Source organism: Sinocyclocheilus rhinocerous, unplaced genomic scaffold (genome assembly GCF_001515625.1).
Source record: "Sinocyclocheilus rhinocerous isolate Xijiao unplaced genomic scaffold, SAMN03320098_v1.1 scaffold1842, whole genome shotgun sequence".
Taxonomy (NCBI): Eukaryota; Metazoa; Chordata; class Actinopteri; order Cypriniformes; family Cyprinidae; genus Sinocyclocheilus; species Sinocyclocheilus rhinocerous.
Window position 1 is genome coordinate 432,107 of NW_015667292.1, and position 13,400 is coordinate 445,506.

The 13,400-nt window shown below is 35.9% G+C and overlaps 3 protein-coding genes across 5 annotated transcripts in view; 1 reads left to right on the plus strand and 2 right to left on the minus strand.

The window, feature by feature from the left end:
• Positions 1-1,624: 1,624 nt before the first annotated feature.
• Positions 1,625-5,688, minus strand: LOC107733635 (putative methyltransferase DDB_G0268948). Its single transcript, XM_016545344.1, has 6 exons — positions 5,407-5,688; positions 5,148-5,308; positions 3,903-4,116; positions 2,552-2,655; positions 2,002-2,139; positions 1,625-1,885 (listed from the first exon to the last, which is right to left on the minus strand). The coding sequence occupies exons 1-6, from the start codon at positions 5,458-5,460 to the stop codon at positions 1,789-1,791; spliced, it is 768 nt and encodes a 255-aa protein (XP_016400830.1). The 5' UTR covers positions 5,461-5,688; the 3' UTR covers positions 1,625-1,788.
• Positions 5,689-6,290: 602 nt separating this feature from the next.
• On the minus strand, positions 6,291-10,126 carry LOC107733630 (putative methyltransferase DDB_G0268948). 3 transcript variants are annotated; one of them, XM_016545335.1, is made up of 7 exons: positions 9,877-10,126; positions 9,352-9,509; positions 8,647-8,807; positions 7,529-7,742; positions 7,215-7,315; positions 6,809-6,946; positions 6,291-6,645 (listed from the first exon to the last, which is right to left on the minus strand). In XM_016545335.1, exons 2-7 carry the CDS (start codon positions 9,460-9,462, stop codon positions 6,555-6,557), a joined length of 816 nt encoding a protein of 271 aa, XP_016400821.1. In that variant the 5' UTR covers positions 9,463-9,509; positions 9,877-10,126; the 3' UTR covers positions 6,291-6,554. The 3 variants fall into 3 exon arrangements, with proteins under 3 accessions (XP_016400821.1, XP_016400822.1, XP_016400824.1); XM_016545336.1 differs by having other exon boundaries at positions 9,352-9,512; XM_016545338.1 differs by having other exon boundaries at positions 9,873-10,126.
• Positions 10,127-11,205: 1,079 nt separating this feature from the next.
• The window catches only part of LOC107733622 (uncharacterized), a 5,355-nt gene continuing 3,160 nt past the window's right edge, over positions 11,206-13,400 (plus strand). Inside the window, 5 exon segments of the mRNA XM_074560156.1 lie at positions 11,206-11,242; positions 11,539-11,760; positions 11,906-12,100; positions 12,103-12,249; positions 12,395-12,727. Of these exon segments, the coding sequence (XP_074416257.1) occupies positions 11,206-11,242; positions 11,539-11,760; positions 11,906-12,100; positions 12,103-12,249; positions 12,395-12,727 (934 nt within the window).

A 13,400-nucleotide genomic window follows, 5' to 3' on the forward strand; every position in this document is an offset into this window, starting at 1 on the left:
CTTTTTGTGTGCAAAGAAAACAAAAATAACATAACTTATTCAACAATTCTTCTCCCCGAGTTAACGTCTTCCAACATTTTGGTGATGATCATAATGCATTTCCCCAGAATGTAATCAACGTATAGCATGCGCACACTTTCTCCTGTATGTAAACAACACTGATTACGTTAATTACGTTCTAGGGAAAGCGTGCGCATGCGCCGTGGTACTCTCCAAAATGGTGGAAGATGTTAAGATGTGAATATATAGTACAGCTCTGCACAGACTGATTTACCACACATTTAAAGGAACACTCCACTATTTTTGAAAATAGGCTCATTTTCCAACTCCCCTAGAGTTAAACAGTTGAGTTTTACTGTTTTCTAATCCATTCAGCCGATCTCCGGGTCTGGCGGTAGCACTTTTAGCTGTAGCTTAGCATAGATCATTGAATCTGATTAGACCGTTAGCATCTCGCTCAAAAATGATTTAATACTTGATGTATGTATTAATAAGAATAAGTAAGTAAACTGTTTGTGTAGTGTAACCTATCAACTGCCTCACATATCAGCATAGGCACTATATTCTGTTACATTCACTGTCTCATGTGCTGTCATTTGATGTGCATTACTTTTCTAGGTAAGCGATTTGAACACACAGATCCTGTTATCCATTCTTTCCATTCACCCTTTGGCTATTTGTGCATGATCAGCTAGCTCAAAGACACACAATGCCAAACCACTAACACATTTTATTACAATATATGGTCCTGCTTGTAGGCCTACCCAAAAGAGAACCATGATAATTACTCTTAAAGACATTTGTAGATAAAAAGAGAAATAAGCATGATTTAAATCCACAGCTAAAAAACATACCAGTGGTTCAAGCAAGCACTGGATTGTTTCAGATAATTGCGGTAAACATTTTGAAGTGTACACAGAAATGTCACTCTCAGTTTCCGTTGTTTCTGTTTGTGTTTTGAAGCCGTGCCTGTGTTAAATCACTGTACCGTGGAATTGCTGGGTCGTGTCATCACAGGCAGCTGCGTGGATGTGTGGTAGAACTGCTTCTCTTCTCTCTCGCAGGTACTGCTGTATGATCGAGTCAACACTGCGCCCTGGTGGACGCTCTTTCAAATACACTTTGAAATGATCGCTTCTTTGTACGTGGGTCAGTGAAAGACGGTTCCCCTTCAGGAACTCGAGCTGCGTCGAGATCGCTTTGGGAACGCCCTTGCGTGACCGCGTTCTGAAGCACGTGTCAAATCCGTCCAATGGAGCAGCGAGACGTCACGAGCAGGGTGACGTAAGCACCAGCAAGCATAAAAGCGCATCCGGCCGGCCGCAAACCAGCTTCTGCTCTTCAGTAGCGCTCTGTGTATGTGTCTGTCTATTTACTCTCGGGGAACCATGGTTACATACGTAACCTAGAGACGTTTTTGTCTGCGTCTGTTCATTTATTCAGACAAACATTTAATATAGGCTGCAATTTACGCACAGAAATGACCTGAACCTTCTGCAATGATTTGGATTTTTAACTAAATAACCTAAATTAAGTTACATTTAAAAAAAATCAAGTTTAACTAAAATTAAATTTGTTAATTTAATTTTGAAAATAAGGATTGAGATCTCATGTGTATGGAAACTTTTTATTTGATGGTTATGAAACTTGGTGGTTATGGAATTTAGAAACTCCGTTGATCATTCTCGAATATGTGACCAACCGTGGACCACAAAACCAGTCATAAGGGTAAATTTTTTGAAATTGAGATTTTACATCATAAGCTTTCCATTGATGACAATATTTGGCTCAGTCATTTGCAGGCTTGCAGGCTAGAAAATAGAAGTATTTAACTTCCATGATAACTTCTGTCTCTGAGGATGTCACACCCATTGCACGCAACAGTCTTGACAGGAAAAATGGAGTGTGAGAAAAAGAGAGAGAGAGAGAGATGATGTGATACACACAGGAGAAGCCTATATATTACACAGAAATGACATAAGAGAACTCTAAGTCTAATACCTTTGTTCAGTGTCCTGTGAGAGTCGTCTGGCCTCTTCTGGATCTTTTTTTAAGAATGTCTGGAAAGTGGAGAAAGACTCCACCATGCCGATGTAGCCAGAGACGTGGACGGGCTTCCTCACCCAAAAAATGTCCTGCCTAGAGACAAAACACAGCTGCAGTCCGGCTTCTGACTGATCAATGCAACATTCCAGCCGTGTTATAAACAACAATAAAGTAACAGCATTTTTTTTTAATCCCAGATAGCAACAGTCTGTTATGGCAGGGACACTTAATGAATAAAATTACATTTAAATGTTCAAATTGAAATCCTTCTTATTTTATAATGTAGCATCCATTACATAAAAGGTGCTCAAGGCATAATGAGCCCTTGTTATGTGGCAATAACTGTGGTTATAGTCGCAATATAACAAATGCTACTTAAACATAGCCTAATAAAACCTTCTTCAGTTTCTAAACCTAAGACTGATTGCACTTTGAACTGTCTTGACCTACTTAATTATCTATAAAGTTAATATTTTAACAGCTAGTTTGTATACAACTACATTACCATTCTTTGACTGGATACTGGAGAGAGTCGTATGTTTTCTTGTAAAGTTCAAAGGGGCTGGAACCTAGGTAAGGGCTCCGGAATGGCTGCAGTGCTGCATAAAACTGTAATGAGACAGATGTATGTGCACATGTAACAGATTTTTTGTTTATTTTATGTCAAAAACATGTCATGTTTCATGAACTATTTGCTGAACAAACAGTGAACTATAAGTTTAATCAGTCTAGTACTGTTAAATGCTGTGAGTAATGTTTGTTGAGTAAATTATTTAATATTATGACTTATGGGTCATATATGAGCAGAAATTTAGATATTTTTGATCATTTTCCAATTTTTTTCCAATTCTAAAATGTTCTCATAGATTATGTGACACACACAGATGTTTAGACAGCTGGCAAGCATTGAAATGTCAGCAGGGCTGGCCCTAAGCAGATTTTCAAAAGATGGTCCCCCCATAACCACCCCCCATCACCCATTGTACACATCCTACACTGACACCTTATTGTAAAGCAATGTTATTTTAGTACCATTCATGTACTATTATATTTCTGTTGAATTATTTCTGCTGTCATTTTCATTTTAGGTAAAGTTTTAGTAATTTTGTTTGTTTTTGTTGTTTTTATTAGTTTTGTTGTTTTTAAATGTCTACATAGTTATCACATTTAATTTCAGTTTTAGTTATTTTAGAACATCAAGATAAACTAAATGAAAATGGAAAATGTTGCCTCGTCAACTATCTAAAATAAAAGAGTTTAAGTATTTTATTTTAAGTAACGAAAATGTTTTTTTGTTTTGTTTTTTGAGTTAACTATATAACCCTGGTGTAAAAAATTACCAAACGGTCTTAATCAGAATTTACTCCGTATTTATCTTTCAATATTGAAAGCGAGCAAGATAAGGGTGAGTGATGGATTAAATATATATATATATATATATATATAAAAGTGCTTAAGTAAATATATCTTCATATTTATGTATTCCATAAATGAAGATACATTTACTTAAGCACTTTTAACATTTTTCAACTATTTAAAATTTTAACCATTGCTTTCAGAAAAATATAGCACAATGCAGCATGCGCCATTTCAACAATATATTTTTTAAATCCATCACTCACCCTTATCTTGCTCACTTTCTTTTCTCTTTTTCCACTTCTCTGCAGTCTGCACCAGTTTTGTAGCGCCGCTTCTTCTTTTTCAAACATTAACACACGCAACTGAAACTTTATCAAAGTCATTATTACCGAGCATAACTGGCTGAACCCTGACATGGGGCCCTATGCAACCGCTTATATCACTTATTATGTCGGGCCGGCTCTGAATGTCAGAAATACCAGTGTTATGATTCCCACCTCTTTACAGATGTGGTTTAAAGTCTCTGAGCAGTCTCCATAGCTCAGCTCCATGTCCATAGTGTAGTTGAGAATTGCGAGGCAGCCATGAGGCTTAAGCACTCTGTGAGCCTCCTGAAGAAAACGTGAACGGTCAAACCAATGGAATGCAGACATGGTAGTCACAAGATCTACAGAGCCATCTTCAAAAGGCAGTTCTTCAGCTGGACTCTCCCTTTGTGTTTCAAATAAGTAAAACAGATGCATGTGCATATGAATGGATGACACTCATGAAGAGAACAAAATCAAGAGCATAATCACAGTATTTCACCTCTAAATAAATAAATAAATATTTTATATTTAGACCCATTAAGACATTATTTTCATGTCCCCGCCTTTTATGTGCCTGATATGCAGGGTTTTTGTTTTGTTTTGTTTTTTTGACACTTTAATGATTGTCATTGCTGTAATACAGTAATGAGAGTCATTTTGTCTGGACACACTTTCTTTTATAAAAAAAAAAAACATAGGCAATACAACAAATATTATAATGATGTATTGCTTTAAAAAATACAACTCAAAAGTAAAACATGCACACACAGAGAACTCAGAAGTCTCTGGAAAATGTATATATTTAAATTTTAATATACTAACAGTTTATAGTCATGTTAATATAGTAATATATAGGATGCCCGCCCCTTGCATATTGTTTTATGAAATATTTTAGAATTTCGGACAAATACTTTCATTCCATGATTCCATGTAACACTTTTTTTTTCTTTGTGTAAATCTGCAGATTGTCCCCCCAAAATCAGCACAGAAAATGGGAAAAAGTTAGCAGATTCTAGCTGCTGAATCATGACAACAGTCATGCAGATCATTTGTAAGTCACTTTGAATAAATGTTTCTGGAATAAAGGAATACATGAATGAAATGTAATTCATATGAAAAACAAAACTCTATGAACAAATATTTGTGCTTGATTAGTTTGATATGGTGTGCATATGCAGGGGTGACAGAAATGTCTATTGTGACAGAAATGCCATAATGGCCCAGTTCCATAATTAATATACCATAATGACATAATACTCAGTTGCACAACTTTTCAGATTAACACTTAATTTTGTAGTTAAACTGTTGCTAAACGTGAGTGCTATGTGTTAATGATTGTATACTGTCTGGATGATGGAAGGTAAACAGTGACAGGAGATTTACACAAAGTAAAGCTGTCACACATGCAGTAACATCCAATTCAGGTTTGCCTACCTGTAAGAGATGTTTGAAACGTTAACATGTTTCCTCCCCATCTCCAGTTGAGCAGGACTGATGTCTGTCCCGACCACACGAGTAAAATGTGGTGCTAGGAGCAACGTTCCCTGCCCTGACCCACAGCCAACATCTACTGCCAGGTCATTGGCTGAATTTTTCTGAGAAAATGCAGTAAACAATATGTGCAATTGTAAATGAAATGACACAGATGGCAGACTGATGAATAAAAAACAACAAACCGTTATGAAAGTCTTACATTACTCCTGTGGAACTGTAGAACCTTGTCGATGAGCTCTTCAGAAGGAGACATTCGGTACTTCCAGTATCAGTTTGCATGTTCTTTATCTTCAAACAAACGTACAGCCATTTTTGACAGCTGTACAAGTCAGAAAGCTGCAGGGATTTAAACAGTCAGCATACTAGCCCGAGGAAATCAAATTAGGATGTAAAGGGGGAGTCATCTTAGGTTTCAGGCTTTGCTTCTTTCTTCCCACACTGAGAGACAGTATCAACCATGCAAATAGCACAAAGCTGTTTAAAACATTTTTTTGAGGCAACCGTTATGTGCCCAGTTTGCTAATGAGGACTTGAGCCTCACACAGAGATTTTTCACATTCACTCAGGACTAAAAGTTCTTTCAAAATGAATAAACATCTCAATGACCGGAAAGGGATCAAAGGTTTCCGGGCTAACCAGATGTCATGCTGAATAAAACATTCATAAAAACATCAAATAAAACATTCACAGTGATATCAGGGCATGGAAAAGTGTGGTTTCAATGTTAGCGTGATTTTGAAAGACATCTCTGTTTAGTTTAGAATCATGAGATCTTTTGCGAAAGAAGTGACGTAAGCAGAAAGGTTAATGAAAATGGATATACCTTACAAAATTAAAAGAGAGCACATGAAAAAAATAAAAGTATAGAAAGGCATAATGTGTAAATGTTGATACTGCTAAAGAACAACACGCTTATGGAATAAAAAGTTTATGTGAATGTTAAGAAAGATTAATTTACATTTTTACAACACCCAGATAGAGTAAACATTTCTGTGACATCCAGGGAATTTTTTACTATTCATGTGAACAAACTACACAACTGCAAAAACAAAAAACAAATAAACATTGATTTTATTGTTATTTTAAACAACATTACATCAATGCCTGCATGTTGTAGAGGAAATTAATTCTAATTAACATTGTGCAACATCATAATGCATAGTGCAAATACTAAGTGGTTTATATTTTCAGAATCTTTCATGTGTAATTATATAAAAAAAAATACTGTGTAATGTGTAAGACCACAAATTTGCTAACAACTTGATTAAGAAAGTAAGATTAAACCTTTTGTAGGAACTACAGTAGCTAAACACCTGGGATGATAGTACAGGTGAGGTGGCTCATGTGTCACTCAGGTTTACATGCAAGCACATAGAAGTACTCCATTATAAAGTTAACTTTGGCCTCTGTTGATGACACTTTCATCTCCTCTAGAATACTGGAACAGAATAAGTGACAAGAAAAACAACATGATCTATAAAGGGCAAAAAGCTAATTTCCTTTAATAAGAAACATGCAGTCTAATTTTGTGTTATACAATCAACGTTGCATGACAGTAAAAGAGCCTGAAGTGTTGAAGTTTCTCAGAAAGAAGTAATTACCGTGATGTTGTTCTCTCCAGCAGCATGGTTGCAGCGCTTGGATCGGCTCTCAGATATGCTTGGTACATGGAGAATGTCTGAATAAAACCAATTACATTCTTGATGCTCAGCTGCTGCTTTATTGGAATTATTTCAATCCTTACAAAGACAGAAGATTATTAAAAAATTGTTAGAATCTACAACTGCAACTCATGTCAGTGATGACATTATTTAAAACAAAACATGTAAAATATAATGCTTTTAGAATTAATTCGATTTTTTTAAAATAATGTATAATCAAAATGTTTTATTTACACACAAATGTACCTATACAAAAGAAAGAAAATGTGACAAGCAGATTTGTGTAGAGGCTCATTGACACAGATGGTTAATTATTCATTACAGTGAGTGCTGTGCTCTGGTTTACCTCTCTTTATCTGGGTAGGGTATGGCTTCAAATAAGTCCTTTAGCTTGCTGTTGGCCCCAGTTACCTTACTGCTCGTATAAGGCAGCAGTATTTGCTTTACCTAGCAGGATAAATTATACAAGCGTGCAGTTAGCAGTTATTATGAGCATATTAACCTTTAGTGAAATGGCTTGCAAAAGTTGAAGTTGCTAAACATGTATTCAGTAAGCTGAAGCTTTGGCATTTACATATTAAACAGTGCCAATTTACTAAACCTGCTCTCTAGATACTCTTGTTTCATTGATATATATATATACATATGAAATAGGCTTACTTCCTCATATATGTTATTAAGTTGATCACCACAGGATTCATAGTGTATTTTCACATTGTCTCCATAGCCAAAGAGAGCCAAGCAGCCACGTGGCTTCAGGACACGTGTAGCCTCCTTTATGAAACGTTCAGCATCAAACCAATGAGCTGCAGACGCAGCCGTCAGCAGGTCCACTGAGCCATCTGGGAATGGCAGCTCCTCTGCCGTGCCTACTCTGTCATTTAATGATAAACATGATAGGGACGAGACCACAGTAATCTTTTAGCACTTTACTGCACAATGTTGTGTCTCAAAAAACCTAATCTGGTCTTTAAACTTATACAAAGGTATAATGGTACATTGTTCCATATCTTTTACATTATCAGATCAAATAGTCCATGGAACAAGAATGTTTTTTTTTTTTTTTTAAGGAAGGGCAGAACCATGCATTACTGACCTGTAGCTGAGGTTAGGGAACCCTGGCACTGCTCTCGCCTGCTCCACCTGAGATTGACTGACATCAATGCCCACAACCTGCTCAAAATATGCCGTCAGGGGACGAGAGGTCTGCCCCGTTCCACAGCCCAAATCCACAGCCAGCTGATGGGGCTTTCCTTTCTGAGAAGCAAGTGTTTACCATTAAACATTATGAGATAATAGCATATTATTATTTTTTCACATATTAAATAATATACAGTAAATACGTTATTGGCATAGGTTTTGTAACATCAGTTCCTTTTGTGTGACTTCAGAGGTGTTAAGTTATGAGTTTGCCATATTTGCACTTATGACTGGTACCATAGTGTTACCATGATATATTAGACATGGTAAAATGCTAATAAACCCCACAGTGCTATCTTATAGAATCAAAATTAACATTATATTGTACTATTAATTTATATTTCTATATTTCTTATTAGTAGTAGCCTATAAATATAACTATAACCGCATTAGTATGTTCTTATTAAAGTTTATTGTCATTATTGTTGTGTCTCAAAAAACCTAATCTGGTCTTTAAACTTATACAAAGGTATAATGGTACATTGTTCCATATCTTTTACATTATCAGATCAAATAGTCCATGGAACAAGAATGTTTTTTTTTTTTTTTAAGGAAGGGCAGAACCATGCATTACTGACCTGTAGCTGAGGTTAGGGAACCCTGGCACTGCTCTCGCCTGCTCCACCTGAGATTGACTGACATCAATGCCCACAACCTGCTCAAAATATGCCGTCAGGGGACGAGAGGTCTGCCCCGTTCCACAGCCCAAATCCACAGCCAGCTGATGGGGCTTTCCTTTCTGAGAAGCAAGTGTTTACCATTAAACATTATGAGATAATAGCATATTATTATTTTTTCACATATTAAATAATATACAGTAAATACGTTATTGGCATAGGTTTTGTAACATCAGTTCCTTTTGTGTGACTTCAGAGGTGTTAAGTTATGAGTTTGCCATATTTGCACTTATGACTGGTACCATAGTGTTACCATGATATATTAGACATGGTAAAATGCTAATAAACCCCACAGTGCTATCTTATAGAATCAAAATTAACATTATATTGTACTATTAATTTATATTTCTATATTTCTTATTAGTAGTAGCCTATAAATATAACTATAACCGCATTAGTATGTTCTTATTAAAGTTTATTGTCATTATTATCACAATAATATTAAAATGGTTTTATAACGTATGTGCTCCATATTGGAAGGGTCTCACAGTTATCACACAAACATGCAGTGATTCAGCTGTCGTGCACAAACACGACACCTTGGACGAACATGTCAGATTGTTGCGCTCAAAACATAGCCTACACTAGTAACACGACAGGTCTTACCTTTTTGTCCAGATACTGGAGAATAAGCTCCTTCAGCTCATCTGGTGGATCAAATCGATATTTTTGATAGAGGGAGGCATGCTGTTTCTCTTCAAACATTCTTTCCGTCATCTTTACTGTGACTTCAGAGCGAATCTTCAGAGGAAATTTCTGCACATCTACTGAAAAGAGTTAATTATTACTGGACATTACAAACACAGACAAGAGGCAGGACAAACCAGTGACTGTACTATTTTGGAGGCAACAAAATAGCATATGCTACTACTGTGACTTTACTATACGAGTCATTTCCGCGAATTTGTATTCTTGTCCATGAATCAAACACTGAAAATCTAAATCAAAACGTGTGCCGGAGTTTACTAATGATAAAAAGATCGAAAATGTACAGTTTGCATTTGGTGCCGTTTTTAATGAAGTATTATCTAAAGGCGTAAAAGAGAGAACGTGTTTTTAAAATATAAATAAAGATATAAAACATGTGTCAGTTCATACAGTGTGCGTGTGTTTTCATGGTAACTCACTCACAGGGACGGAGAAGTGAGCTGTGTGTCGTTCGGTGGTCTCTGCTGCTCAGTTTGTTGCCTGTGCTTGATAACGAAAATACAGTGCTGAATAAAAGCAGAATAAAAACATTCAAAGCTGCTGTCCGTTAAATCGGATTTGAAGAAAGAAGTCGGGCCTCAGCTGAACTCATTTATTAAAATAACATCATGTAAATTGTAATGAAACCTTGCAGTGTTACGGACATCGCCATATTTGATATAAACAGTATCGCGAGAATGGGCTTTTCGTTCGCGCACTAGGCGCTACAGAAATAATTTGGCTAAATGTAGCCTAGTTAAAACTGAAAAGGCTAAAAATAATAGGCTATTGTCACAATTGTCATATTGAACGAGCTACAGTTGTGTGTGTGCGTAGACAAAGGAATACACACAAAGGAATATCTATTATAGAATATGCCACAGCCAGCTGATGGGGCTTTCCTTTCTAAGAAGCATGTGTTTACCATTAAACATTATATGAGATGATAGCTTATTATTATTTTTTCACATATTAAATAATATACAGTAAATACGTTATTGGCATAGGTTTTGTAGTGATTTTCGTTCGTGCACTAGGCGCTACTGAAACAATTTGGCTAAATGTAGCCTAGTTAAAACTGAAAAAGGTTAAAAAAATAATAGGCTATTGTCACAATTGTCATATTGAACGAGTTAGAATTGTGTGTGTGCGTAGACAAAGGAATACACACAAAGGAATATCTATTATAGAATATGTATTGTAAAGAATGTTTTCTTCTTTTTTGAACTGTGTAAGCAACACCCTTCCAGCTGCAGCTCTTTGAAAAATTGTTTACTAAAACATTACCAGAAGAGGGCAGCAGTCATCAAGCGGTGACAATTTATTCAATGGTATGCTTTATTTAATAGCTCAGCTGAACCAACTTGTCTATAAAATGCTAGTATTATTTTGTTTATTTTAATATCTAAAATGTAATAATACAAGTTGAGATTACATTGAACAACAATAACAACAACAACAACAAATAGCACACTTACAGTGCATAACAGGACAGTCATGGAGTAGTTGCTCAAGTCATTCAAAAACTATTTTATTATAAAATTTTATGAAGGCTAACTATGCACATCATTACCACAACATATTTCAAGACCATCCTGCTGCAATATGCTACCACATTTGTTTGTACCAGCTGTTTGGTCTAATTTTGAGTCAATTTCTAAAACACTTGTCTTTCATTTCCACGTTTTCTGCATGACAAGAGCGATACTTCATCATCCTCTCAGAAATAAGACTGAACACAACACCATGCATATCATCTTTATTTTTATAATAATGTTAAGAAGTGGGTTTTGTTTCAAATCTCAAGAAGGTGAGTGTTACCGATCTGAACCTAATAAAAACAATATAGCTATATTTTCATAATTTTGCTTTATTTTTATTGTTGAATGAGTTGAATTTGTCCAGAAAATTGTTTATGTAAATCTAGTCAGATAACTACAAAATGTATCATATTATTATTTAATATATAAGTAAGAATTATGTTTGTGACTGATGTAATTGATTAACCCTATCGCTAAATAATAATTATAATCTTTCATCAATTTTTGTAATAGAGAAACTCAACTAAATATTTGTTCACTCTGATTTAATTGAACTTTTCTAAAGTTCTGCGTGGATCTGATGTATCTTTGCGATGTGACTTCCCTCTCCTGAATGAATCCTCCACATTGCACTGGGAGAAAGATGGAGAACAAATATCCAACGCCACACTGATGTACAACAACTCTGCCTACATCATCTTACACACTGTTGATGAACGCAGTGAAGAGACATATTACTGTAAATTGATGGAAGATGGAAGAGTAGAAACTGTTAGGATTCACACACATCACTTCACATAAGCATATTCTTTTATGGTATTTTTGTGCTGTATTAAATAAAAAAAAGGCTTGATGCCTAGGACTGTGCATTTTCACAAATATGTTTAGAAATGAATGTTCTGAGATGTATTTACTGAAATTCACCAGGTTACCTTTTGTCTTTCCAGATTCACACAATGGAAAGAGTAAAAATCATACCATTTATAGACAAAGCTCCAGTAATAGTGATGTATTACTCATCTGCAAATCTACCAGGAAATATGACAGCTTGAAGTGGACCTGGGAGCCGAGGCCTAATTCACAGATTGATCTGATAACCTTTGAAAAAGGAAAACAATTTCAGTTAAAATTAAACCAGGGAGATGCTCTTCAGCCACATACAACAGTCAAGCTTTAATCTTTCACATCTCACCTGTGAACTTCAATTACAGAGGGACATATAGGTGTATTACAGATACTGGCATCTACACAACCACGAAATTACACACCATCAGAGGTTTGTAAAATTCAATTAGTCAATCAATCAGCAATGAATACTTTCATTTTTCACTTACATTTGATCATCAGACATTCAAAGCAGTATGGTTCTTTAAAAGTGTTCAATGCATTTAAAAATTCGTCCATGTTGTTGTTGATTTTAGTTTCAGTGGAGCCCCCTGATGGTGTGTTGAGGAATCAGTCAGTGGTTCTTACCTGTGAGCTTTCTGAAGTAACTGGTTCAGTGATTCTGGTCTGGCTCAGGATGGAGGGGAACAGAGGAGTTCTGGTCAAACAGCAAATTATGACTGAGAAAAACAAAAAGTTACAACTCACAGTGAATCTATCCAGCTATGAAACAGACCCGATGAACTGGCAGTGTGCAGTTTTTACTGAGAATACACTCAGAGCTCTGGCCCCTATAACTATCAGTCTTACCTCAACAACTACAAATGCTCCAAGTATGTCAACAGAAACTTCAACTGTAACTAACCAAGGTCATATCTTTGAACCATTAATATACAGTATTTTCACCTTAACTCAGAATAAGATTATTTGCACAAAACATACAGTGCCTTGTGAAAATATCCATGCCCCTTTATTTTTTTCATGTTTTGTTATGTTGCAGCCTTATGTTAAACTGCTTTAAATTACTTTTTCCCCCACATCAATTTACATTCCATACACCATAATGACAAAGCAAAAAAACAGGTTGGTGACAACTTTTCAAATTTATTAAAAATGAAACACTGAAATAAGTACATTGCATATGTATTCATACCCTTAACTCAGTACTTAGTTGAAGCACCTTTACAGCCTAAAGTCTTTTTGGGTATGATACAACAAGCTTATTTGCACATCTGCATTTGGCAATTATCTGCCATTCTTCGCCTCATCTCATCAGATTGGATGGGGGCTGGCAGACATTTTCAGGTTTCTCCAGAAATATTTGATTGAGTTCAAGCCAAGGCTCTGGCTGGGCCTCTCAAGGACATTCACAGAGTTGTCTATAAGCCACCCTTGCTGTGTGCTTAGGGTCATTGTCCTGTTGGAAGGTGAACCTTCTGCCCAGTCTGAGGTTCTGAATGCTCTGGACTGGGTTTTCATTAAGGATATCTCTATATTTTGGTGCATTGAGCTTGTCTTCTACTCTGATGAGTCCCTCAGTCC

Coding starts and splice junctions, on each gene's coding strand:
- LOC107733635 (XM_016545344.1), bottom strand. CDS start 5,460: ATGTCTCCTTCTGAAGAGCTCATCGACAAGGTTCTACAGTTCCACAGG. Junction 2,656..3,902: donor TAAACCACATCTGTAAAGAG/GTGGGAATCATA, acceptor GTCTCATTACAG/TTTTATGCAGCACTGCAGCC. Junction 2,140..2,551: donor CAGTATCCAGTCAAAGAATG/GTAATGTAGTTG, acceptor TTTTGTCTCTAG/GCAGGACATTTTTTGGGTGA.
- LOC107733630 (XM_016545335.1), bottom strand. CDS start 9,462: ATGACGGAAAGAATGTTTGAAGAGAAACAGCATGCCTCCCTCTATCAA. Junction 7,743..8,646: donor TTCCCTAACCTCAGCTACAG/GTCAGTAATGCA, acceptor ATTAAATGACAG/AGTAGGCACGGCAGAGGAGC. Junction 6,646..6,808: donor CTGGAGAGAACAACATCACG/GTAATTACTTCT, acceptor ATTCTGTTCCAG/TATTCTAGAGGAGATGAAAG.